The sequence below is a fragment of the Electrophorus electricus genome, chromosome 2, assembly GCF_041902795.1.
Source record: "Electrophorus electricus isolate QZ-2024a chromosome 2, ASM4190279v1, whole genome shotgun sequence".
Classification (NCBI taxonomy): Eukaryota; Metazoa; Chordata; class Actinopteri; order Gymnotiformes; family Gymnotidae; genus Electrophorus; species Electrophorus electricus.
Genome location: NC_137498.1, coordinates 36,606,735 through 36,633,550, shown reverse-complemented (window position 1 = coordinate 36,633,550; position 26,816 = coordinate 36,606,735). Strand labels below are relative to the sequence as shown.

The window sequence follows — 26,816 nt, the reverse complement described above, 5'->3', positions numbered from 1 at the left end:
TGTGTGTGTGTGTGTGTGTGTGTGTGTGTGTGTGTGTGTATTTTTACACACTTTCCTTTCATTTTTGTTTTGTCCCTGCCATCTTACTTGTAATGTTTACATTCTTGGCTCTGCTCCATTACTTTTGTAGTCTTTCATTTATTCTGTAACTGCATGGACATTGTTGGCACATGCTCATGTTGACTGCTGGGTACGTCTCATCCGTTACCTGAGCTTTGCAGCCCCTCCCCTAAATTGCAAGACATTCAGTTTGAGAACCTTTTCCATAAGCCACACTGCTGTCCTGGGTGCCTTTGTTCACAGCTTTGTTTAAGCCAGCACCAGATAATGTCATGCGACTTGCTGCTGTACATGAAGATAAATGAAAATCAGACTAAATAAGTCTTTCCATGTGATGTTATAGTGTAGACCATTTGCATCTGTGCTCCTAATTTCACAGCTGAGCATGATGAGGGGAGTCATCCACTAGTAAGAAACACACATGATTTATATAACACTGACAGCCTGCTGAAGTCTCTCAGTGCTTCTCTTTAGTGCCATTGCACAAAATGATGACAAAGTATTATATGGTTGTGAGAAAGCTTGGGAGAAACTTTTGATTTGGGTATGAATGGCTCCTAAATGCTAATGTTCATCTAGTTATAAAAATGAATAAAGTGAGGGAAAAAAAATGCATAAAATTTTACATGGCCATAGTTTTAATGAACAAGTAGTTTAAGTAAGAATATGAATTGGGGGGGGGGGGTGGCATGTGCACATCTAGGACCTCTTGAATTGGTCATTATCTTTGAGTCAGGTTGTGCACTCAATTTAGGTGTATATTTGACAAGCCCTGTTATACAAAACAAAAACAACAAGAACGATGATGATGATGATGATGATGATGATGATAACTGCTTACCTTCTCTTTACAGTGTAATTATGTTGAAGTAAAAGACCCCTCAAAACTAAAGTTATTTTTAAATACTGGAAACAATTATAAAAGGACTTTCATGGTCTAGTTTCAAATGTTTCAAAGACAACCTGGAAGTTGTGTGCACTGATGAGAAGAAAGGTACACTTTGGTTGTGTTTGGAGGAAATAAGACACTGTATATTGCCAGCAAGGCCTCGTCCCAGCTGTGAAGTATAGAAGCACAATAGATTGGGGCTGCTTCTTACCTTTATGGCCATCATAGCTTGTAGTTAGTGATAGAACTGTGAATTTCAGATTGTATTGGGACATTTCTGGAGAACAGTGGCAGGGTGTCCGTAATCTGAAGTCCAGAAATTGGGTCATAAAATATCCATAATAATAAACAACTAGAGGGGTAACTCAATAACAGAGAAGAGACAAAGAACAGCTATAAGAGTCAGAAGACTTTCTCCGTGTTTTAGAACAGCCAGGAGTCCTCACCTCAAGCACATTCAGATGCTGTGGCGTGAACAGAAGTAGGCCAGTTTGACTAAGACATCCTAAAAATATACCTGAACTGAAAAAAATGTTTTGTATAGAGAAAAGAACCCAAATAACACCTAACTGCTGCTCGTCAGCAGGTGCAAAAAATTATTCGGTGAGGTTATTGGCAATAAAGGAGGTTCCACTAGTTACTAAAAATTATGGTTTGCATCGTTTACTTCTTCTACCAGTGGCCTTAATTGTTTAAATATGTGAAACATTTTGTTTTTGATAAATAAAACCATTAATATTTATTAACATTATTACACAGATAATTAAATATATAATATAGGATAATATATAGGATAAATTTTAGTTTTTGTAAATGACATATTATGTTTTCTTGCTTTGGAATTGTATCGGTTTAAGATGAAGTTTTTCTTCTTTCTTCTTTGTCATAGTTAGTGGGCTGGGTTTTTCACATCGAATTGATCAGAGTGGTACTGTTGATGCAAATCTCTTTTAGGCCCTGCCCCTCCACTCAGCTACACAGAGATCTGATAGGCTCCTCCTCATACCATGTTCTGATTGGCTCCAGCTTAATGCCTTGCTCCAGTAAAGCACAGGGCTGTGGAGTGGGCCAGGCTCCACACCACCCCTTACTGCACACACATAAATGGTGCAGAGGCATATGAAGCAGGAGCAATGAACACTGGTGAAAAAAAGACAGGAGAGGATGCAGAAGTGTGCCAGCATTTGTGGTGAATGAATGAAATCTTTTTCTTGCTGGTTGAACAACCACTCTCTCCTTTGAAATATAAGCACCTTTGAAGAACCCTTTCTTTGATACTTGAATGTGCACCAGTGTGGGAAATGCTGTCATGTTAGAGCTCTTTAATAATTGCTATTATGCAGTAAATCACTGGAGAAGAACAGCTGTGAAAGAGGATGATAAGAATGAAGGAAATGAATAAAAATGGGGTGTCTGTTCTTTTTCCTTGTGTGGTTTTCCTGTACACCGCTCAAAGGAACTGGGTTTAAAAAACAACAGGCAGCTACAGATGACCTGTGATTTAATTAAATACTATTTTGCAGGCTTCAGCTACATTTGGTATGCAGTATATACTTTTCTTCCATACTATGTTAGAAGGTTGGTCTAAACTCTTTGGAAAGTCAACAACACTCTGGTTCAAACCGAGGTATTATTGGCTGTTTGAAGTGTTTGTTGTTTTGTTTTTTTTTCAGTTCGGCTCTTGGAGAGCTGTCCTCTATAGGCCCAAAGAGAATACTCAGGACTCCAAACAGCTCAGCAATGGCCCCAAGAGGCCAGCACATCTTCATAACAATGTTTATGTAAGATCCCTTTACTGCACATAATTACTTTAACACACCATCTGTTTGTATGGAGGTGAATGAGGCCCGAAGAGAAGTACCTGATGAAGGGGGTTCAGCAGGAGAGGGGAAAGAGAGGGGAGATGAAGAGAGATGGGGCGAGGGACCAAGTAGAACAGGTGCCTTTTGTAAAAGGTTTTAAGTAGCTGTGACTGCAAGTAGAAGAGGAGAGAGTGAAGTGTCTGGGTGTCGGTGTCTGTGTTTGTGTTGAGTGGCAGGCTGGGAGTGGCAGTTCAATACTGAACCCTTTCCCTCAGCTGCTTTTCTGAACACCTCTCTTTTGGACACAGTTGTGTCATGTGCGGTTAAGGTCGAGGGTGTGTCTGTCCCCTGAGAGCGCTTGGACTGGCATTTTCTGTAGCCGATCACATGCTTGTCCTGGGTCATGTGGTGCGACAGTTGCAGTGTGGAGAGACCGTAAGATGGGGGACGAGGGAGAGTCAGGGCAGGGCTGATGAGATCTCCTTTTTTGGGGCTCTGATGGAATGTGGAATGGAGGATGGGGGTGAAGATGCTTGTGGCTCCTCTCCATCTCGGAATGATCTGAGAGTGGTGGCCAGCCTGGGCAATGTGTTCTGCTGTCCAGTCTCATTAATCAAAACCCCCTGCTGGGTCTGAAGTTCATTGTGTAAATTGTTAGGTGATGATGTGTAGAAGAGACAATTTAGGCCATTTGCACTGTTTGTCTTATATGTAACATTATGCTATATTTCTGTGTAGTTTTTGAACATTTTCTAATGTTTTTAATATATTTGATGATCTCTTACTTTCACTAGCTTGAATACAGTACAGTTGGTCTTGTATTGAGAATTTAAATGCAATGCAAACTTTTTTGCATTGGGCATTGTGGTGAGGAGATGTTTGAAAGAGCTTGTGTTAAAGGCACAGGAAGCTCCTTTACCTTTATCTTCCATGAGTATAAATGGACACGGGTATCAGTACATATTCAAAGACGGTAGACTCTTGATAGCACTGTGACTATACAGAACATGGATCCTTTTTTCCCTCACTTTTCCCCTCACTGCAGTAGTATGTCTTCTTAAATGCTGAAGTATTGTTTAATAAGTCTTCATGGCAAACACAATGAACACACCAATTGTGAAAACAGAAGACATTAACTTACAATTCACTCATTGTTTTAATCATCACATATTTTGCCTGCTGGGGTTGTTTGCCAGCTGCTTTTAGCTCTGTTTAAATGACTGAAGGTCTTTGCTTCCCTTACACACACACACAGCTGTAGAATCAACAGTTGGTACCAGCCATGACAGAGAAGGTGTGTGTGTGTGTGTGTGTGTGTGTGTGTGTGTGTGTGTTATAGATGTCTTGTGTATATGGCCTACATATATTCTTCCAAATAGCTGGAATGTTATACCTCGCTACTTTAGCTGGGAATGGAGAATTCCCCCCTCCATGTGGTCTTCTGCTGCCCCAGCAGAACAGCTCCTGTCTAAGGGTCTTGTAGGAACTATTGTCCAGCCCGTTTTGGGCTCTTGGTTCGTTCTGAGCCACTGAAGTGTAGCTTCCCCCCCCCCCCCCCCCCAATCTGGCATGTAGGTTGTACCTCACATACTCACTGGTGTATCGCATGATTGAAACCCTCATTTTGGACAGGTGTTCTCCTTTTTGTTTGACCTTTAGTGTCAAACAGCAAAGCTAAATGTTAGGATTGATGCCTGCCCACAATGCGTTGGTTGCTGTGTTTGATTGATTAGTGTCTATAAAACAACTCTGAAGCTTTACTTTTTAGGTTTTAGCAAAGGCTTCTATGTGCTATATTTACTCACTTTACTTTCTGTCTTGGACTCTTTTCTCTGTGCCTTTTTCCTGGAATTTTCTGCCAGGTTGAGATTTTCTAGGGACCTCAATTTTATATGGATCTCCATATTTATGATGGTTAATATAGATGGAGCACATGCACACATGCTCACAACAAGGTTGCTTTTCAGTTCCTCTGAAAGTTCTCCCTTCACAGGGCCCCTAATCCTTAACAATCTGCTGTGGGGGATTTGTGTAGCTGAACAGAGGTGTGACACCCAGCCTCTCTGTGCTGCGTCTGTGCTCAACATTACATCTGTGCTCAATACACCAGGGCCACACATGTTTTATCCCAAAACATTCCTCTCTCAGAGGTATAAACCTGAGGAGTTTGTTAGCCCTTTAAAAGAACAATACCTGAAACTGTTAAATGCCAAAAAAAATTAATATTAATATTTTTGGGCATGGGATGTCATGTGACGAGAGGCAACCACTTAAGGATAGTTTGGATGTTTTGTCACAGCAGAGGCAGTCTTCAAGTTTCAGTACTGATGAATCTCTGACCTAAAGCTAAAGAACTTTATCCCAGTAGTAATCAGAGCACTTGGGGATATGATCTCCAATTTGAGAGAATGGTTCTAGCAGATCCCAGGAACAACATCTGAGATCTCCATCCATTATATTGCAGTCCTGGGAACAGTTGAGATATGATGCAGGACCCTCAAGCTCCCAGAAATCTGGTAGAGGACAGGAACTTGGGGAATTTTTTTTTGTGCGTGTGTGTGTTTTTGTTTGTTTGTTTGTTTTTGAGAGGGGGGTGCAGGAGACAGTAAAAATCGCACATACGCCTGCATTCTAGCTCATGCAGTCTTGCTCTGTTCTCCCGGTCACTTCTCTGTCAGCCCTAATCCGTATGAATAGCTCTCATTTTATCCCTTCATATCAGTGCTGTGACTGACCTACATTTTGTGTAGTTGTGTCTGCAGCTCTCTGTCTCTCTCTTGCATTCTTCCTCTCACTGTCTGTCTCTCCATCTCTCTTATCTCTCTGTGTCTCTCTATCTACCCTGTTGAGCCACTGGGGAGGCATAAGTGTTGCTTTGCAGTCCTGTCTTAATCTCTTCACTTTTTTCTCTTCTCTCCATCTGCACTTATCTGTTTTCATTTTCCCTTTTTTTTTCTTCTTGAGTCACTGTGTTTGGAGCAGACTGCCACTGCCTCTTTTAGTTGAATGCTTTATTGTTTGTGTACGTGTGTGTGTACGTGTGTGTGTGTGTGTGCGTGCATTCTTGTATGTGTGCTTGTGCATGAGAGTGAAGTGCACATGCATGCAAGGACATTAGAAGCCTTTGTATTTAAAGTGCTTATGGCTTTAGCCTCATGCTCTGTGCTGTGCTTCTCTTCTAGACAGCCTGTAAACATGTGTAGTAGTGATGGACACTATCATGTGGTGTGGGAGCTAATTGAGGTGTGCAGTGCTGGTGTGTGAGAATCAAATGAAAAATCTGTTAGACGGTGTGTGTTTGCTAGACAGGTATTTATGGATATTTGATTATTCATTTAATCTGATGTGTCTGACAGCATTAAACTGCATTACAAGTGCTTGCCCACTGGGTCCCTGCCAGCCTGGTGATAATGCACCTGTGTGTGTGTGTGTGTGTGTCTGGCAGTTCAGTTGCTCCTTGGTCAGAGTTGCAGTGAAATGTGTTTGTCTGCAGCGCTGCAACCTCAGCAGGGCCCTCTGTAAGGAGGGTGGGGCTTGCATTATTGCCTAGCATCAGCACTATTTGCTCACTGTGAAGAGCTCCACAACACCTCCAGCAGAGGCCACAGTCCATGCATCCAGGCTCCTGATTAATGCACTCAAGCCCATTGTGACTTCAGAAATGGTTTCCCTGTCAAATTTCATGTTGGCTACAGTTATGTCAGCATCCGCTAAAAACCCCAGCACATCTAGAACTGCCATTGCGTGTGTTGGGTGTTGTTCTCACAGATGAATGATGGGTCATCACCGAGATGTTTTTCAAGGGCAGTTCTGGGCTCGTGTGGGTCTGTGGGTCCATTCATGCTCTTAGACCACTGACACACATCACTGCTTTTTACTGATATATAACAGCAAGGTTGAATGACTAACTCTACAGTAACCACATTTTCTTCTCTTCCATGTTTAAGCTGCTTCTGTTGCTGCTCTGCCACCCATTTGTATGAAATACAGAACATTTTTCATTCTCCCCTGTTCATGTTCAGAGTACTTTGTAGATTTTTCCATTGCTATTTTCACTTAATATAATTTGTATTGTATTAATGTGGACTATTTTATTAATGTTTTGGGTTGAATTGTACGTTCTTGACTTTTCTTTTAGTCTTGTATTTATTGTTTATTGAGTGGTATCTGGGTGGGATTGCCTCAGAACACCACCATTTTTCTCTGCTGAAGTCCATTGCTAATTGCTGCTAATTACAGCCTGTCACCTAAACTGCATATATGTATTTTCCCATGGGAATGAGCACACGATGAATGTTGGTGTTGAGAAGCTGCTGAAGCCTGTATGTGTTTGGGTTATCTTGTATCACGTCATGTTTTGTCTGTGAGAACTGGCTTCTTTGTTGAATGGATTACAAGTGGCAATCAGATGGAGTGTAGAGTTCACACAGGTGAACAGAGTGCACATAGGTGGCCGTTGTCTGTCTTGTCTGTCAGTGTTGTGAATTATTAGTGTGATTTTTTTTTTTTTTTTTATTATTGTTGTTTGTTTTTTAAGATCTAGCTTTGTTTACAGTATAGGAGGTTAGGTGGTGTTAATGATTCTCTAGGATTCACTGTTCACAGAAGGAAAGGCAGAAAGAGAATGTGGGTTGAATGCTTTGATGTTTACTCTGTAATCTGTTGTGCCGTCCTTTTGACTTTTGCAGAACCAAGGGAAGCGGTTGCTCAAATCACTTTGGCTGTAGATGTAGAATAGGGCCTCTAATTCCCATTCTGTGCACGTGCACACTTTTAGTCATGGATACTTGGTACAGAAGGTGTTTTGTATGTTAGTTCCTTTCCCTTGCATAGAAAACTATTTTAATGTCAATTTTTCGCATATGCATACATACATGCATACATATATACACACACATACACACACACACACACACACACACACACACACACACACACTTGCATTTACAGTCTGAGTCAAGCAGGGAGTAAAACACATGCTCAGGCTCAGTGACATCACCAGTCTGTGGTCAAAGTACAGTTCCTCTATCTGGCTCAGCGCGCCACTCTTTCAGAGTTACTAGGCTGCTGACTGAGACACATATACACACAAACACAAACGTACAAAGTCGTTTGTTATCGGCGGCACAAAAAAAAAGGCAATTGGAGAACGGATAGACGTAGATTTCCACGATGACCATGAATGTCATGCCTCTGTGATTCCATAGAAGCTGAGGATCATCGCAAGCCTTCTGCTCTGTGTGACACTGGTGCGGTCACTCTCTCCTTTCCTCTTTTCTTTTTTGGTTTTTGTCTCCTTTCTTTCCACGGCACTCCTGAGGTCTTTCTGAGGCTGAGTTGAGATGAGCTCCGCTGCTTCATACAAGCGCTATCTTCAGGACCTCGAAGATAAGAAAGGTTGGTGAGGCTTTCCCGCTTGCCATACTGGCTGTTCTACAACAGTATGAGCGTTTCCTTTTCAGCTTTCTCTTGTTGCTACTGGAAGCGCAAGTACGAGTGTGCTTACTTGAATCCAGTGTTTGTGCTCAGCCAGAGGAGTGTGATAACAGCGAGGTTAGTAGTGGACTGGTGTCAGGAGCAGGACAGAGAAATGGTGTCCAATTAAAGCGGTCATAGTGAAAAAGTTTTTAGAACTGGAAACATAGGTGCTGGGAGAGCGACTGAATGCTGGGCTAAGGGTGGATGCTCCGGAGGGCAGCTGTCTGCAGTTGGCAGAGCAGACCAAGGACATGGGCAGCTGCCTGCTTTTACAGCCCACATCCAGGCACCCCAGGATCAGGCTCAGGGCTTCAAAGAGTCATACCCAAGGAGCTCCTCCACAGTTAAAAACAAAAAGGCACCCCAGCCCTGTTTCAGAGAACAATGTGTGTTGTTACAGAAGCCATGCTTATTTTTGGTTAATTGTACAGTGAACCACAACAAAAGAGTTTGTTGAGGTAATTGTCCATGTGCTCATGTGTGTGTGTGTGTGTGTGTGTTCAGCGTCATCTGTCATATAACCCTACAGTCTCTGCCCAGGCATAGCTGAGTGATGTAAGGGAGAAAAAGTGAATGAGTGTGTGCACACTGAATGTGCAGGGTGTATTTGTGCGGTGGCAGAGGTAAATGGTTATAATTTGTTTAAGGGGTGTATCTTACTTTATCTCCTTTTTCTCTTTCGCCTTGTGTCCACACGCCTGGTGCAGGCTGAGCCTTTCTCTCTCCCTTGTGCCATATGTCCCAAACGCCTCCTTAACCATCTGCTTCAAAAACATCAAATTGCATTTGTGCGTCTTGAGTGTCTCTGCCTAGCTTCTCTTTTTATCATGTTAATTGAAAATGGAGTGCTCCTTATTTCTTTGTTGTAATTCAGTCCTAGATCATGGGGCAGACATTTGGTCAGACCCAGAGTGGATGCCACTGTGCATATGCGCTGACCATATGGATCAAGAGTCCCTGGTGGTGGAGGGGTTTGCTGGGGCATGGGGGGCAGCCCTGCAAAAAATGAACTCTTGGTATTTGATGCCCTAAAGGTAGAAACGAACCACTGTGTTGCTAATCTGCTCCAGGCTTGAAGCCAGCACTTCGGTCGAGTGCCCACATTGCTAATAGCCACCCAACGAGGCCATGGTGACAGGCACGCAACAGAAAAATGAAATGGAAAGAGAGTGTTTAACTTTACAAACATCAAATAAGACAATAATTTTTGTGGACCTAATTTAATCTGGGTAGATTAGAGTGGGTGTGTGTCGCTTTAGCTACAACACACTCAGCTACTGTTACCATTGACAAGTCTGGACCACAATAGCCGTGTCCAGTTGGTGTGTCAGTCAAATTATGGTGCTTGTGCAGGTTTGCGTTGCAATGTTTTAGGTGGATGAGTCAGTATGGATGAAGTTACAGGTACGAAACAGATGGTGTGTTGGGGCCTAAGCCTGACTTATGAACAGCAGGTGTGTGTGTGGGTGGGTGGGGGTGTGTGTGTGTGTGTGGGTGGGTGGGTGTCTCTAAAACCTCCCCACCACACACTAATCCAATAACTCTATTTTCAATCCCCCTCAACACTTGCTCATTTCTTTTTATCCAATGTTTCCTACCTGGAGGCAGATCCCTCCACCAACACACACACACACACACGCGCGCACACACATGCGCACACACTCCTCAGAGTCCTTTGCTATCTTGGCTTCTGGCTTTTGAAGGGCAGTTGTATTAGCCCTGAAACAGCTTGCATACTTTAACCAAGACGCAAGCACAACTTTACTCCTAAATTAGATGTGGAATTTGACAACCAGGCTGATTTCCTGTTGCGCTGTGACTATCCATTGCAAATGTCTGCTGTCTCACCCTCAACCAGACAACTGCTAAAGAGTATCACCTACCACTGAAGCAGCTGTCTTTTGCAGTCTAAATCATCACTCTCAAGGGTGAAGCTGCTTTGTAAAACTCCTGAAAGCCAGAGACAACTTTGTGGAACCTACTCTAACAGATTAACTGCATAAAAGTTTTAGTTTTAGAAATGGTTTAAATATAACAAAATACTGGGGAATACAGCTAAGCTGGAAGCATTGTTGTTCAGTTTTGTCACTGACTAGGGAGGACATCTCACAAGAAGCCAGACAACTTGCCTTACTCAGCAGTGGCCTTGTCCATTGTCCAAAGTGTGGCTTTTTACTCAGGTCTGGCATCCTACCACTCTGCACAGTTTGGTGTTTCTTCTGCTCTAACATACATGATTCGACCCTATACATAATACTAGTATCCTTATTAAGTTAACTCGGGTGTGTTTTAGCAGGCAATGTGCTAAAGCATATTATAAGATTCCAAATCATTGTATAAAAGTGATATGTAAGGCAGACCACATTAAAGAACATGATCTTGCCTGTGGCACCGGCAGAAAAGCAATGTTCAGCTGGGCTGACACTAAGTCTTGCTAATGCCTATTCAGTTAGCATGTCGGCTTCTCTCATTATGTGGCCTTCCTCTGTAAACATTTACGGTCTGTTCATTTGTCACAGACAGCTCTTGGAAGTTATGAAAGGCTACTGTTCACTGGCTGAGGCTTGGCTGCTTCATATGTGTGTGTGTCTGGCAGGGAGCTGGGTTGTCCCTGATTGGTGCCACTGAAACCCTCAGCTCTCCTGCTTCTTTCAGATGATTATATCATCAAATGCTGGAACAAGCTTTTCATCTGCCTCAGCAACCCTGGGCCAAATTTTCACAGAGGCCTTTCAAATTTGGTCACATGACCATCTAGTGTCTATACTGCGAGAGTGCCTGACCTCGATTGACTGGGCTCTTCATGGGCACTTCTGTTATGAGCTGTGAACATGTGAATGAGTGATGGTACAAGGGAGAAGGGGATTTCATAAGCTGCTCTCTTTAGTATGCTGTGGTAAACCAACTTTTTTTTTTTTTTTTTTTTTTTTTTTTTTTTTTTTCCCTACTCCTGTTCATACTGCTTGCACATGTCCATGGCACTCAGTCGAACATGCAAGTGTGTGGCCTCAGTTTGACTCAGTGTGTTTTGCCTAGCTCTGGTATGGGGTTTTACTGTGAGATATGTATGATAGCGAGGACAACAGACATAGCAGTGCAGTGGTGGTAGGCAGGTGGGAGACATTGAACCGCGTGCCTCGAATCGAAGGAGTGAGGGAACAAGTAGGACTATGTCAGCACACAGATGTGAGGACAGAGATAAGGGCCGTGGCAGGGTATCTCTTCAATGCCAGCAGGGTGTGGCAGCCTATGTAGAGGGACACAAACAAGGCTAGATGCACCCAGATCCAACAGCACTGCTACGCCCCCTATGGACCCAGTCTGGTCAGGTGTCCCAGTCCTGTTTGGGCCCAGATCCTCAAAACAAAGCTGATCCTCAAGACAAAGTGTGTTGGTGAGCTCAGATTGTGGTATTTCCTCTCAGGTTGCCGTACCCCACTCCTGTATATCTGCTGCACTGTGTTTCAAGCTAAGACATTAGATGCGGTTAATTTAGGTCATGGGAAGGTCTGAATTAGTTAGGTGGAATAGAAAAGAAATTAAATGCTAAAACACTTTAGAGGGTGATGGGTTTGGACATGCCCATTTTGTATAGTACTCTCTTTAGGCATCTGCCAGAGTGAGCAGGTTTTAGAGTGAGACAGTCTGTTATATATTTCCATTATATTGTTTACTGCCCTTTTCTGTGGTGCTGTGGAAGTTTCTAATTATTTACTGTGCACTGTGGTGGGAAGATGTATTCTGTGTGTGCATGTGCATGCATATGTGCAGGTGGGAGTGTTTGTGTGCACATTTTTGTTTTATATTCTGGGGTGTGGAGCTGCTCCCCATTGCCTTGCCTGTTAAGATGATGCAACTCTGTTCTCTCCCTGCTGACTCAAAAAGAGACACTAGTGATGCCATATGAAAGTGCAGCTGTGACTCTTCATGCAACCACGCTGAGTTTCATCTCATCTTGCAGTCACGCCATATCCTGGAGTCTTCTGGTTTACAACCTGTCATTTTCCTTGTTGAGGGCTTTCTTTTTTTAAACCTATTCCACTCTGTCCCCTCTAGTAGTGTTGAAAAAAGAAAGAAAAAATTTTGCATTATGCATATTTTTGGTCCTGTGGTTTCGTACTCCTAGTTCACTATTTTCTTCCTTCACAGTTCATTGAAGTTCACTTTCATTCAGCTAAATTCAACTTCGTATCAGTTTTTTTCAGTTTGTCAAATTCATTGAAAGCCTACAATATTTTCTGATCTTGCATGTTGTAAATCATTAAGTTAATAATCAGTGAGATATATACAATTTCAATTGGTGTTACTCAAATTCACTTCTTTAATGTGAAGAAATTTACTGTTTCACTTTGTATGTGCTGAATATGTGAACTGGGACATCACAGATTCTTTCCCCTCTTTTATTCGTTTCCTAACAAAAATAAAAGAAAAAAGAGAAAGTAAGTTTGAAACATTTTAATTTCCACTAACACCTCCACACTGAAAAATCCAGTACTCATTCCAGGCGTTTGTACTAGTAGACAATCAATTAGTCATGACTGTGTCCTCTTTCTCTGGGGTTATTTCTTTCTCATTTGCAAGTTTGCCTCAGTGCATCCCTGTGGTGGTGGTGGGAATGGTGACCCCTCTGCTTCCTGTCCTTCACGGAGCACTGGCCTCCAGGCTCGCTGCTCTGTGTGGCTCTCTCCATGCAGCGTGGGAAACGTAGTCTGCCCAGTGCAAGCGCTGGGCCAAGCTGCTCTGCAGGGCTTGGGATAGCACAGGGCATGGGGGATGCAGGCCAGGGGTGTGCTTAACCTGGAGAAAAATCAGTGAAAGTGTTGTAAGGGGAAAGCAGTGTGAACATGTATTTGAATGTAAGCTAACTGAAGAAGATTGGAGTATTATAATCCAATCTGTGTGTATACTGTAAGCAGCAGTAACGAGAGAGTTCTCAAAGTCTTCACGTCTTTGACCAGGCCTGCATCTGTGTTTGTGCTTTTGCACATTTCTGCTTTGCTAGACAGTGGCCGTGGGTTGGAGATCAGATTCATGGCTGGTGCTCCCTGCTCCCCTTTCCCATGGCCTTGCCTCTGACCTCCATCTTTCCTCCATCTTCCTCCATACCTCCTCTTTCATATTATCTTCCATTCCAACATGACAGAGTGATTGTTTTTAGTTTAATGGACATCTTGGCTGGATGGTTTGGTTTTGATTCTGGTGTGGCAGTTATGCAGTTTAGGTCCTCTCCTCCTCTTGCATCTCCTATTCTCCACCTTGTTCTCCTGCTCTCTCCATGGTGAGCTTTCACTTCTCCCATAATACATGTCAAAAGATGCCAAGCCCTCCAGGCTCTTGGTCTTTTCAGCCAGGCCTCCTCCTCTGGCCCTGGAGCAGCTCGTTAAAAAGGGATTAGTGCTTCTTAACGAACCTGATTTGTGAGTAGTCATTAGTGCAGCGATTGATCATTTAATACATTAGCAGGTGGGACCACCCGAGCAAGCTGTGCTGTTTGTGGAGTGCTGTCACTTAGCTAGAGAGCAGACAGGAAACCTGTGAATGATTTCATCCATCTTAGCAGTGCAAGCGCAGGGATGTCTGGGTGCTGAAACAAACATTCACACTCAAGGCTGCTCTCACCAGGGGTACAAACGCACTGGGTGGTCCTTCCCCTTCCTGTAGGGTTTGACTATAGGGATTGACTCCCACACACAAATCAATACATGTGCATGCCTTGCACTAATTATCTCCAATGTTTTTTTTGTTTTTGTTTGTTTTTTTTGTTTTGACATTTGGCCCTCTGTATTTTCAAAAGTAAGTTGAGCTGACCTTGTCCAAATGGGAGAGATATCACACAGGCTTTTTCGGGGGGGGAGGGGGGACAGATTCTCGTGGACATTTCTTGTTCTGGCCTGAGTGAAATGGTGGTCTTTCAGCAGATTAGGGTCAAGTGAACGAGGCCAGAGCCAGATCCTAACTGACTGGTTACTATGGTGATGACAGCAGCTGTAAGAAAACCGTGCTACTGGTTATGAGGCGGCACCCTCTCTGCTTGCCCTGTGTTTGTGTAGCCACTCCACATTCCTTCCCATTCTCGCTCTTTCTCTTGTCTCCATCCTTTCCCATCCTCCGACCGCCACCTAAATTTGTCTCTCTCACAACCCCCCCCCCCCCCCCCCCAGCCATTAACCTGTGATTGAGGAAGCCTTTTCATCATCAGGCCCTGCCTGCGCCCTGAGCCTGAAAGGGGGGAGAGACCAGACACTCCTCCTCTGGAGGTGGGAGAGTAAATCTCCCTTTGGCCCTTTTACCTCTTGTCCACGGTGGCTCGCAGAGAGGTGGAGTTGGAGCCTTTCACTGTGACTGCACAAAGTTACTGCACTAGCAACAGGGCCTCGATAAATTGGAGCCTTTTAAATCTCCAAGCATTTTGAGCCTGGATGAGGACATCACCTGTGATGCAACTGTGGTGTCAGGTTATGCCTGCGTATACACGCTCATGGCAAACACAAACACACTCGCACACAAAAAAGCTTTCTCACCATTATGGTCACTAAGCTGTTGTCAGATAAATCTCTGTGCTGACAGGTGTGGGTGAGCTCTGTGCACGAGCTGGTGGAGCAGATCTGCCTTTTAACCATCAACTCTGCTAGGGAAACACTGGGTTTGGCACTACTGCAGTTTGGCTATGTTAGTACCAGCATCTCCCACAATTCATTGTGATGGGACGAAAGGATTTCATGGCTGTTTTGGCACTTTTATACTGGGAGTTGCTTTTCTGTTGATCCATGTATTGTAAGTTTTCTCCATTGACCTTTAGCAGCCATTGAAATATTGCTTACCACAGACATTGACCAACCCTGGAGTGACATGGTACATACAAAAGCTATGTTTACTGTAACTAAAATTCCCATTCTCTTGTATGTGTGGGTGTGGGTGGGTGTGGAGCTGTGTGTGTATATAAGGGTTGAGTTTTGTTCCATGTGTATTATCCTGAGCTTGCTTCATGTTAAGTTAGTCAGTGTCTAGCTCAAGCTGCTGTAATCCCCTGATGGCACCCATGGGCATGTTAACACTGGGCTGGGGCAGATGGGCTCCATGCTGGCTCTTCACCTTGTCAGAAGCCAGAGGGCACCGTGTCTGCCAGCAGCCTCTCCCCAGCTTCACATCTCACCACCCAGCCTTTTTGCCATCAGCACACTTTTTTGTTTTTTTTTCATCATGCTATATAAACTGTCCTAATTTACAAAATATTATTGCACAGATTACATACTTAATTATGTATTCATCAGTGGTTGTTCTAGTGGTAATTGGAGATTTATTCATTTCAACACTATTGTCAGTAGCCATTAGTGAGTCATAGGCATGCACACGATTACGTAAACAAAGAGGAGCTAAGTCACTGAGACTGATATTGCAGGTATGCTCAGCAGCTGTGATGTCACTTCCTGTGAGACGGGTTTGGCGAGCTCGGAAGTATGTGTGTAGCAGCAGTACTGCTGGTCATCTGGTAGAAATATAGGACCATTTCTTACTGTGACGGCCTCCTTATGCCTTGTGGTTTTACTGTGAGACGAGGCTGCCCCCTATCTGATTGTGGAGGTATTGATGATTCCAAGTAGTTCATTTGATAACATTATTAATCACTGGGGTCTGTGAAATACTGTGCACTTCTTTTTGAGCAGAATGCCAGACAGCTTCTCTCTCTCACTCTCTCTCTCTCTCTCTCTCACACTCTCTCTCTCTGTGGTGGGGTAGCTTAGTAGAGTAGTGGGGATAGTGTTTGAGTGTTTGTGTGTGTTGTGATGTACCAGCCCTGAAGAACTGGACCTGAACTGACAGAGAGTGTGTCTTCAGTTCCAGCTCTTCTTCATTAGACGTGTGTAATCCATTACGAGTGTTTGTCATCACTGTCACGTCTTTGCACCCAGGACTTTGCACTGTAATCCACATGACCTGAAAGATCTTGAGCAAGTGGGCTGGTGTGTGTATCTCCATAGACCAAACAAGGGATAAAGTTAACAGTATCATAGACAGAGAAAAGAGGCCGCATGTCATATGCTGGGCTGGGAGAGGGAAATGGCAGCTAAATGGCTTCCTCTGCCCTGAGCCATGTGGTGACAAATCCTGTTTGTTCTACTGTGCCCTCTCTGTCACCACTGTTTCTCCAGCCTGCCTCAGAGGCTGAGCAGAAAAGAACAGAAAAATCTTTACTTTCAAAAGCCCTTCCACAGGTTGAAAGGTAATATTTAACCTGCATGCTTTGGCTTTTGAGCTGTGATGTAAAAGCTGGATTGAGAATGCTGTGTGTAGTGGGGAGAGATGGTATTTGTGTTTGTGTGTGTGTGGTTTGTGTGGTTAGGTGGGTGTGAATGTTGGTGACCTTGTCAGCAAGCTTAGTGCATTTGAGATCGGTGCTTTTACTCAATAGAGTAAAACACAAGGCTATTACTCTCTTTCTCTCTCTCAAACATGCACAATGACAGAAATAACAGCAAAGAGGTTTAAAAATTCATAGCCATAATGTTATTAGAGACAAGCAGTGGAATTCAGTGGAGTCACTGCCCTGTGGCTGTTATAGGTGTGTCAGGGTGTGGGTAGGTGGGTGGATGTGTCAGGGTGAGTGTGGGTGGGGACAGTATGAGAATCCTCTTCCCTTTTTTTGGATGAATAGATTAGATTAATTAACAGTTCTACACAAACATCCATTAAGGCACAGGGCCATGTATAAACTGCCTTTTCTCTTCTTATTGGTGTCCCTGTACCACCTCCGCCTGGCCAGTCTGGCGTGTGTGTGTGTTTGTGCAGTGGGGTGGCTGGGCATGAGGATTTGCACTGCCTTCTTTTGCTGTGTGTGTATTGGCTTGGCTTTGCAGTGCCTTGGTTTGGTGTGTGTGTGTGTGTGTGTGTGTGTGTGTGTGTGTGTGTGTGTGTTTGTGTGTGTGTTTCAGTACATTTGTTTTGGTATATGGTGTGCAACTCTGGAAACTGGTGAGTTGCACACCGGTGAAGGGCTGGAGATGGCTAGATATGATGTGCAGAGAGCTATGGGAGGAAACGAAACAGACACTGGAAGTCCCCTGCTGGGTTTGCTGGAGCTCTGCCAGCAAGTAAAGGCACTGTGGTGTCTCCACCTGCCACAGCACGACCACCATGCCATCGCCTCTGTGCTGCTGAGCATTGTGGACATGGATGGAGAGCCATGTTTGCTGGTTATCCTGACATGATCAGTGTTGTCTTGTTTTTTTCGCTCTCTCTCTCTCTCTCTCTCTCTCTCTCTCTCTCTCTCTGTGTCCCCCCCCAATTTGTTTGTAGAAGTTATACTGTAGTGGGTGTAAGTCCCCCTGGCTTGTAGCCTGTTTGGTGCAGTCATGTTAACTCGCTCTTCGCTTCTCATGCTCAGTCCAGCCACATGGACTGAGGGACCCCAATCCCTGTGGGACAGCTATTGTCTTTTAGGACAACGTGGCACACCTGCAGCAGGGCTAATGCAGGCTAGCAAGCAGCTCCGACCACTCCAGTGCCTCCCAGACAAGAACATGCACACCTTCGGTGTCTGCTTCCTGTCACATGCTTGCTGTCAATAACAGTTGCATGGCTGGCTGAGGGGTCATGTGTGCGAAGGTGGTAAATGCGTCTCATGAGCTTCAGCACTGTTCAAAACCTCAGTACCTATCTGAGGTTTCGAACAGCCCAGCACAGGATGGCTGCCACACGGAATAGAGCAGGGTCTGTAAATACTTACTCATAGCAACAGAGATACACAAGCATAAACAGTCTGAACTACTGGCATGCACGCACGCACACACACACTTAATCTCCAGCCAATACACACACACAGTTGCACAAACATTAGCACACAGGAAATAGAAATAGCATCAGTAGCATTTTTACATACTTTTATTTTTATTCTGTTCTTTTGTTCCTGTTTGAATATATTCACAGTGGCTGGAACAACTGCTAAAAGCTAGCCACTTGTTTCAGAGGAAAGGAATTCAGTGAAAGAGTGTCAGAAAGGCAGAGAGGAGGAGAGAGAGAGAAACGGGGTGTGTGTGTAAAATGGCAGATAGGGGGAGAGAGAGAGAGGGTAAAGAGGGAGGAGAGAGAAAGCGAGAGATGGTAATGAGTCATTGAGGGCACAGGCTCAGCAGAGATCAGAGGCTCATCAGTTACTTGTTCAAAGTTAGGGGGAAAAAAAACTTTTAAGAGTGACATCAAGATTCCTTTCTTCACTTCTTCATACCCTTAAAGGCAACTGAAGAACCATCCTCTAAAGGAGAAAGTGAATTAAAAAAAGAGAGAGAGAAGGTTGGGTAAAGAGATGCTGCTAGCGCAGAGGACTGCACATACCTGCTGAGGGACACACACACAGAGCAGTGACGTTTGTATTCGCCTGCTGTCTGCGCCCCACTCTGAGTTACCACCCTAGTCTCGAGTCAATTCTCTAGGCTTGGCGGTTAGACAGTCATAAGGGTTAGTGAGAGGGAGGGAGAGGTTGTGATGGATCTTTCGGACCCAGAGGTGCTGACACCGGTGCTCTTTGTGACGGCACACTTCCTGACCGCGGCCGGCGTATGGCTGTATCGCAGGCGTAGGAGAGGACAAGAAGCTGTTGCTCTCCATGGTAACGAACATCCCTGTACCTCTCCATCTGCTACTGGGTTTCTCTTACCACTGTCCCTCTTGTGATGTGATTGGACTTCCAGTTCCAAGCTTGCTTCCTTTCTAAGCTACACCTATTCTTATTTCTTTGGTGGCTCACAGATAAACCTTCATTTCTAGTGAATGTAGATAATGCTGCAAAATTTATACCAGTGACATTGATGTTATCGAAACAAGGCAACACTGTTAAAAACTATAGGGCATCAGCTGATTTAGTGTATTTATTGTACATGTGTTCTTGTACACATTTGGCCACAGCCCTGAAGATGACGATTTTTGTCCTAACAATGACAGTTCTGTTTTTTCAATTTAGTGGTTAGTGATTGCTGTCCAGTTGTCTCATGTTATTAATTTAACCTGTACAGGAGCTCTGTTGCACTCTATTAATGTAGTGGTATTGAGTTATCATGCGGTTAGTACCATGTGGTCACCCTGGAGAGTGGTGACAGTGGGTAGGTGTGCTGCTCTCAGCTGCCTGACGATGGTGTCACTGACAGGCAGACCCCACTCAGGTTTGGATGGTACTAGCAACTGTCAGGTTAGGATGTAGCACTCTGGCCAGGCTGGTTAAAGTCACTGGGATCAGTGGGAGTGGAAGCTGGCTGCCAGTGCTCTCTGCGCACTGGGGCTAAGGGGAAGTGTGACTTTACCCAGCCACATGGGGGAACATGAACTTTATGGAATGTGTGTTTCCCCAATATGCATTATATGAACACTAGGTATATTATTAGCCGTCATAGGAAGAGGTCTATGTGGAGAAGTCTATGAGTGCTGGGTTGGGTAGAGCCCAGCTGTTGTGTTTGTAGTTAATTACATATTTAGTCTCTTAAACTAAACTATATTGTCTTATGACTGACTGACTGAAGGCCAGTCCCTGCTTGCTCAGTGTCATCATGCACTCGTCAACTCAGGCCCAAGATGCTCGCTCCTATCCTGTTTAGTGCAGAGGCTTCCAACTGTTAGCACCTGTGGCTCCCAAACTGACTGTGAAAACTCTCACAGCCCACAAGATGATTTATACTGATCATTAGAAATTCAAACATGCATAATAGAATAATCGGTGTATCCTTAAATCAGAATTCAATTGACTGTAATCACATAACATAAATACCAAAATATTTCAGAAAAGTCCCAGACTCATCTAATGACATGGCTGACCTGGGCAGCAACCAAGTGCTAGAGATCTGGCTGAAGGGAGGAAAGCTGCAACCAGAGATCTGGCTCAAAGTTAACCCTACTCCTGGATCTGGCTCAAAGTTAACCCTACTCCTGGATCTGGCTCAAAGTTAACCCTACTCCTGGATCTGGCTCAAAGTTAACCCTACTCCTGGATCTGGCTCAAAGTTAACCCTACTCCTGGATCTGGCTCAAAGTTAACCCCTGGATTTGGGCTTGAGTGCCACCAAAATAGAACGTCCAGTGCCATTTGTCCATGATTGCTAACTTTTATTTGATCAAAAAGATAAATTTTTACATTTGTTTCCACATTTGTTTTGCTAGATCAATCAATAAACTCAACAAGAAATATGCTATTTTACTAAAAATCATGTTTAGTTAAATGACCACCTAGAATTCTAAACCAAAACCAAAGTAAACAAAGATAATTAGACAGCTAAAGGCCTCCCACATATCAGCTTGGTGCTTTAGTGATCCCCACTTTACTGGGTAACTCTATCATGTTCTCAGTTGTCCAGTGATGCTGCCTGGAGTGAAAAAAAAAATCATAAAGTTTTACTTTGTGGTGTAATCTCTGAGCACATCAGATTTTTGGATGTGCCTTTTTTGTCACCCAGTTGAACTGGTGAGTCACTGGAGAATGTACTGTGAGTACACTGCATAATAATTTAACCCATTGACACTGATCGTCCTTTCATGAAATTTAAATTTAAATATAAAAAATTAAATTACATTAACATCGCACTCATTCAAGTTTAATTTTTTCTGCCTGCATTTCCTATTTTTGACCACGAGGAGGTGTGCACAGGGTCTGAGTAATGTCCCTTTTTATAAATCCACCATACAGGCACATTTTAATTGTGCTCAAGGTTCCTAAATTAAGCCTTGGACTAGTGAGAGCACCACTAGTTTTTTTGCACTGGGCTCCCAAGTCAGTATAGCATGTGCATGCAGCATTACTGGTTCAAGGCTCTTTACCCTGTTGTACTCCGTCATGTGTCCCTGAGTGAAGAGTGGAGACCTGGCTCCAGTTGTTTCTCTGCTCATTTGGTTTGGCTGCTCTGATCAGACATGAGAAGCCGAAGTGTAATAAAATAATCAGATGATTGCGTCTGCCTGGTGCTTGGAACACCTGCTGATGGCTGGGATTAGCATGGTGGATGAATGTAAGCTCGTCCTGTTGGTACCTCTAGACACATTGCTGTTGGATCTCGGAATTTCCCATGGATTCCTGCTGGTTTAGCATACTGCTTACTGGGGGGGGATGGTGGGGACACTGGGAGGTGTGCACTGTACCTGCGTCTCAGTGTCGCTGAAGGAAAGAGTGCTAGTGCATGTAGGAACCATGAGCATAGAAAAGGAGTCATCTGAGAGCACTGTTAGAGGAGTAAAAGCAGCAGAGAGATGATTCGCAGACTCCACTGAATGAGAGAACAACAGAGAGAGATTAGGAGAGAGAGAGAGGGAGTGGGTGTGCACTGTGTGGTGCTGGCTCTGAGCGTAAGCTCTGGCTGATATTTATAGCTCAGGGAGCCGCATGAGAGGGGAGCACTGAAACAAGCCTCACTTACACGAGAACTCAGGAGAGTCAGTGAAGACGAGAGTGAAGAAACTGGAGAGAGGAACACTCAGGCTTCTGGCCAGCACACCCACAGCCAGGGAGAGGAGGCGAGAGAGACCCTGCTCCGAGAGGGAGTGGTGTGTGTGTGAGGTGGATGTGTGTGCAGGAGGGGTGTTCTAAAACAGTCTTGTGTAGATGCATTATGCTTCAGGTTTACCTTTCCTGCCACTTTAAAAAAAAAAAAAAAAAAAAGCTTTAATCAGGACACTTATACAGATATGGGTACATGGAGTCCTGAGCCACTGACTGGCTAATGACCCACCGATGGACTTCCCTGTGGCTGCTGTATTATAGTGTGTTTGTCATGGTGGTTAAAACTGCCACTGCTACTGCTTCGCTGCAGTGATTTTATTCACTTGTTTAGTGGCAGATTATGGTGGTGGAGAAGGAAAGTTTATCGGGGCTGGAGGTGTGCGTCGGGGCAGAACAGTGACGTCTCCTCACACACTGTCCTGCTGCTCGGCCGTTTCCTCCTCTTCCAGCATTTGTTATTTCCAGACCCAGCAGCCGCTTGATCCACTCTGTAGTAGAAGCTGCCTGATTCCATCTCTCCCTCTCCCTCTCCCTCTCTCCGTGTGTGTGTGTTCTTTCACTTTCGCTGTGTGTTCCCTCCTGCGCGCTCTAAGACAAGCAAGACAGCAGTGCTGAATGCAGACAGAGAGAGGAGAGGATGGTCTCGCTCCCCACACGAACGGTCATGACGCAGTCCAGCAATCGTGCACACGCCTGACGCGGTATCCTGCCTGCGGCCCTGCCGTGACCTGCTGTGGTGTGAGCATCACCGTTAGCATGGAAACGGATTAGAAATAGCACAGCATGTAGTGCCATATCTCTCAGTACTCTGCCCTGCTGAAATCACAGACTGTGACATCATCAGAGAGGGACGCAAACTGCTCTCGCAAGCCTGTTTTGTGGACTTCCTTCTGACCTTCCTGATAAGGAAACAAAATGTCATGCATCTGCTGAGGAACTTCCTCTCCTCCTGTGTTTGCTGTTACATCTTCAAGAGAAATTGGAGAAATTTCCATGAACATCTGAGACTGCAACCTACATACTAAAACACGAGGAGGGGTTAAACCATGGCTGTTGAGAGAGAGAAAATGAGAGAGGGAGAGAGAGAGAGGGAGCGTAAGAGTGTATGTGCTCTGTGTGTGCAACAGTTCTGAGGCAAGCCGGCTGAACTGAGCTCCCTCTGAAGGCGGGGGGCGGACTCCACTCCTTAATAGCAGCAAGAGGCGGGGTATGACACACACGTGGGAGCCAGAGAGCTGCTGTAGACCCTAGATCTGACATGGCTGCCCCAGCAGCAGACAAGCAGAGAGACTCAAGCTCAGGGTTCACGCTCATTTGGTTTCACAAGTGCGTGTGGATTTAATGGACCTTTATCCTGAGGAAGTTTTTTGGATTAAAAAGAGTCAGCCCCACCACAGGACATAGGACGTCTCTAACTCATTTTCAACTTTAAGAAGGAGTGAAACAAATTGGAAAGAATGTGGCCAGACTACTATAATGAGCAGAGGTTCAATGCTCACCTATACTCTCTCATGTGCTGCACCGGTTAGTTCTTGTGTCTCTGTTTGTACGGGTGTGTGGCCATGTATCCATGGTTGTCAGTGCATGTCTGTCTGTGTTTGTGTGTACACAAGTGTGTGCACTAGAGTGTGTCATTAGATTTCTGTGGTATATTTCTGTGCTGTGCTCCTACTTTGTGGAGAGGGTGTGTGAGCCAGCACAGTGACTCACTGTATAGAGCAGTGTGTGCCTGTCTGTGGCTGTCACACTGTGTGGATGGTCTGCACTGGCCCAAGCCTCTGGGATTGTTGTGTTGGGTGCTTTTGGAGGTGGAGTCGGAGAACATGAGTGTCAGGCTGTCCTTATGTTTCCTAGCCTTGTGTTTGCTCTCTGCTCCTCTGGAGGGCACTCTGCTGTAACCTGTGCACACTGGGTTACTAGATTGAGGTACGTTATTGTAGTATAAGTGTGGATATCCCTTAGACATCAGTGTAACAAAGCATCACTTTTTCAAGGTGACAAACCAGTCAGGCTTGTCTTAGGATAAAATGCTCCTGCAATGAAGTCGGTTGACATTCTGTGGTCTGTCTGTGTGTGTCTGTCTGTCTATTTCTGTCTGTCTTTCTGTCTGGGTCACTCTCTCTGTGAGCATTGTAATACTTAACCTGGGTGACTTGTGTGTTTTGTTTTTCAAAAGCGCTCAGTGGTAGATTCACTGCCCTTTCTAATTCCTCCTCCAGTAAGACACATAATTGTCATTTACTAAACTATAAGTAGAGTCTTTGCTCTGCATGTGTATTTTATCACGAATTTGTGAGTAGGATGTAATATGTGCATATCTCCAAAAGGAAATGGGCCAACAAGACCACATGGCCTCTCACCATGGCAACCACATCAACTGAGGAGCTAACAGTAGGAGGGAGGGGGCGGAGGAGAGAAGAGGTCGAGTATCCAATAGAGAGAGGAGGAGATGGTGAGGGTGGGGTGGAGTTTGAGGAGAGGACAAGTAAGGAGGGGCTGATGGCAGCTGTGGGATCAGGCACTATTCTGGGACTGACCGCCTCACTGCACTGGCGTGTTGACGCAGTTCATGCCCGACTCTCATACAGCAGCGTGTGTGCGTGTGTGTGTTCGGCCAGGCTTTTTGATCAATCACTGAATCCCTGTGGTAAAAGGAACTTAAGTTTGCTATGTTTTATGTCTCTTCATCTGTTAGAATATAATCTATGGCCTGAAGCAGTTTGACCTCTTTTTCTTTATTGTTGTCAAGTGAGACATCAGCGATCCCACATTTTAGACTTATTGTGCACTGACAGCAGCATACATGTCTGAAAGTGATACAACTAGGTGAGGGAATTCAGACATTTGTGTGAGTGAGGAGGAGATGAGAAGTGAGTATGGTCATGCCAATGAGAGCCATTGTGGCTCCCTTATCAAATTGGTCTATTTTTGAATTCCACCCTAGTTTCTTGTTTAATCAGGCACATCTTAATATAGCTTATGTTGGTAGACAGGCATTTTGTTCTGTCACTGGCTGCTATGTGCAAGTTTAATTTCATGGAGAAATGGAGAAATGTGAGGTTAGTTTTGCTTCTGTTTATATTTTTAGGTCTCCTTTTTGCAGAAAACATGAGGTTGTGGGAGAGAGGCTTAAAATAATACACGCTAAATAACACTGTATTTCTCTTACACTTATGGAGTATTGGGACATTAACCCTTATCTCTCTCTCTCTCTCTGCAGATGAACGAGACAGGGTGCAGAAGAAAACCTTCACCAAATGGGTCAACAAACATCTCATCAAGGTAGAGTCTATGCTGATGCATTTCTGACAGAGGTGTGTGTGTGTGTGTCCTCACTGATTTGGATTGTTTTGGTGGTGTCACAAGGCCATAAAGCCACCTGCTAAACCCACAGGTCTTTTGTTACTCTGAGGTTGACTGATTACATCACTCTGATGTAGAACCTCAAATGGATTCCTGTATGTAATTCAGTGTATACTGTGTCCCTGGAAAGTTTTAGTGATTACACTATATGTGATTAGCTTTAGCAGTTTTACTAAGCAGTACTTAAAAAAAAAAATCACTGTAATCAGAGTCTGAGTTTTTGTGTCCACTGGTGCATGGTGTTCTGGTATGTCTGTCCACCCACCATCACAGGCCACAGAGAGGTGTGGAAGTGAGGAATTCTGGGTATTCTAAGGGAAGGAATGGAGACCAATCAGATGTCTGCGTAGTGGAGCCAGTGACCTCATAACTCAGGCTTCACTACTGTAATGTGGGTCATGCTGTAGGTGGCGGGGGAAATGTTGGCAATGTGCCTGCGTAACGTTAGACAAGCGCTTGCTGTTGGGAGTTATATTTACTGAAGGGTTGTGTGACTTTCAGCTTGCTGACAGTGCTGTGGGAGGGAAAGTCATCAGTCAAAGATACTGGCACAACAGATCAAGACAGAGGACAGAAGACTTCCTACTGATTTGAAAATCACAGTGAAAGAGTGTTTGAGAAAGTAGTGGGTTCATGTCTGAATGTAATAGTGTGGGTGTGAGTGTGGGTGTGGGTGTGAGTGTGGGTGTGGGTGTGGGTGTGGGTGTGAGGGTGTGTGCTTTAACATTTGTCACTAACAATAATTGTGGTGCAATTTATGGTATGTGCATTAACTGTAGTTTTCAGCCATTAGTGGAGGTGTTGTGAAAAGCTCTTGTTTACTGGTGGGGCAGCCAGAACTCCACGTGGCCATTCTGCACAGCTGATGGCACCTGTTGGGCAGCGTTTGGGGAGAAAGGACTGAGGCAGACATGCAGGTGCACATGCTGCTGCGCATGTGCGACACACTGCTGACTGAAGGCTGTGTGTGTGTGTGTGTGTGTGTGTGTGTGTGTGTGTGCTCTATACACACGTGCAGACAATAAGAGGCTCGTGATGTGGATCGTTTTGAGGGTATCTGCACAAAAAGCCCAGGTTTTTTATGCAAAGCTTTCAAAAGTGACCACACAGCTGGCGAAAAATTTATTTTATATGAGATTTATTCTTTTGCAAAGGAACATTTTCAAAATGTACAAAACAAAATTAAAGTACAATTTAGGGTCTCTGACTGATGAATAATAAACCTTTTTGTTCAGTTAATAGTAGTCATCTTTTCTATGAGTCCCTTCCTCTTTTGGATAAGAAATGGTGCCTCCACCCTGGGAGCCCATAATGCAAGAAATGGCCTAGGGTCGAGACGTGGAAACAGGGAAGCAGTCAGGCATTGAACATGAAGTGCCTGCATGCAAATGATGTTTGTACCGCTACAGTGTCACACCAGCTGTGCCCAGAAGGGTCTTTCCCTTGTTCATGATATTACTGCCCGCCATGGTAGATGCTACAGTGTCAAAGAGCATTAGATGGGGACTGGAGTGCACACGTTACAACTCTCAGCACTGTTATTAGCCGTGAGATTGAGTGAAGGAGGAAATTAATGTAGAGGCTAGACGACAGTTCTCCAAGGGTTTCTCTCTGCAGGCTGTCTCCTAGCTTTGGCCTGATCTGGACAGTACGCAGGATGAACTGGATGAGCAGTTGGGGACAGAGGGATGGGGGTAGGGGTGGGACACCAGCACTCCCAGCTATGTGAGAGAGCTTGGACATCTTGTCCAAT

General features: G+C 44.5%; 1 protein-coding gene across 10 annotated transcripts in view; it reads left to right on the top strand.

The window, feature by feature from the left end:
• The window catches only part of macf1a (microtubule actin crosslinking factor 1a), a 132,409-nt gene that overhangs the window by 19,023 nt on the left and 86,570 nt on the right, over positions 1–26,816 (top strand). For 7 of the 10 annotated variants that reach the window (XM_081701855.1, XM_081701850.1, XM_081701820.1 and 4 more), the window contains one exon: positions 24,921–24,982. In XM_081701855.1, the coding sequence (XP_081557981.1) occupies positions 24,921–24,982 (62 nt within the window). Of the gene's footprint in view, positions 1–7,845; positions 8,149–18,375; positions 18,833–21,602; positions 23,225–24,920; positions 24,983–26,816 lie in introns of those variants that run through there. The other 3 variants (XM_081701838.1, XM_081701825.1, XM_081701835.1) reach the window with 3 other exon arrangements.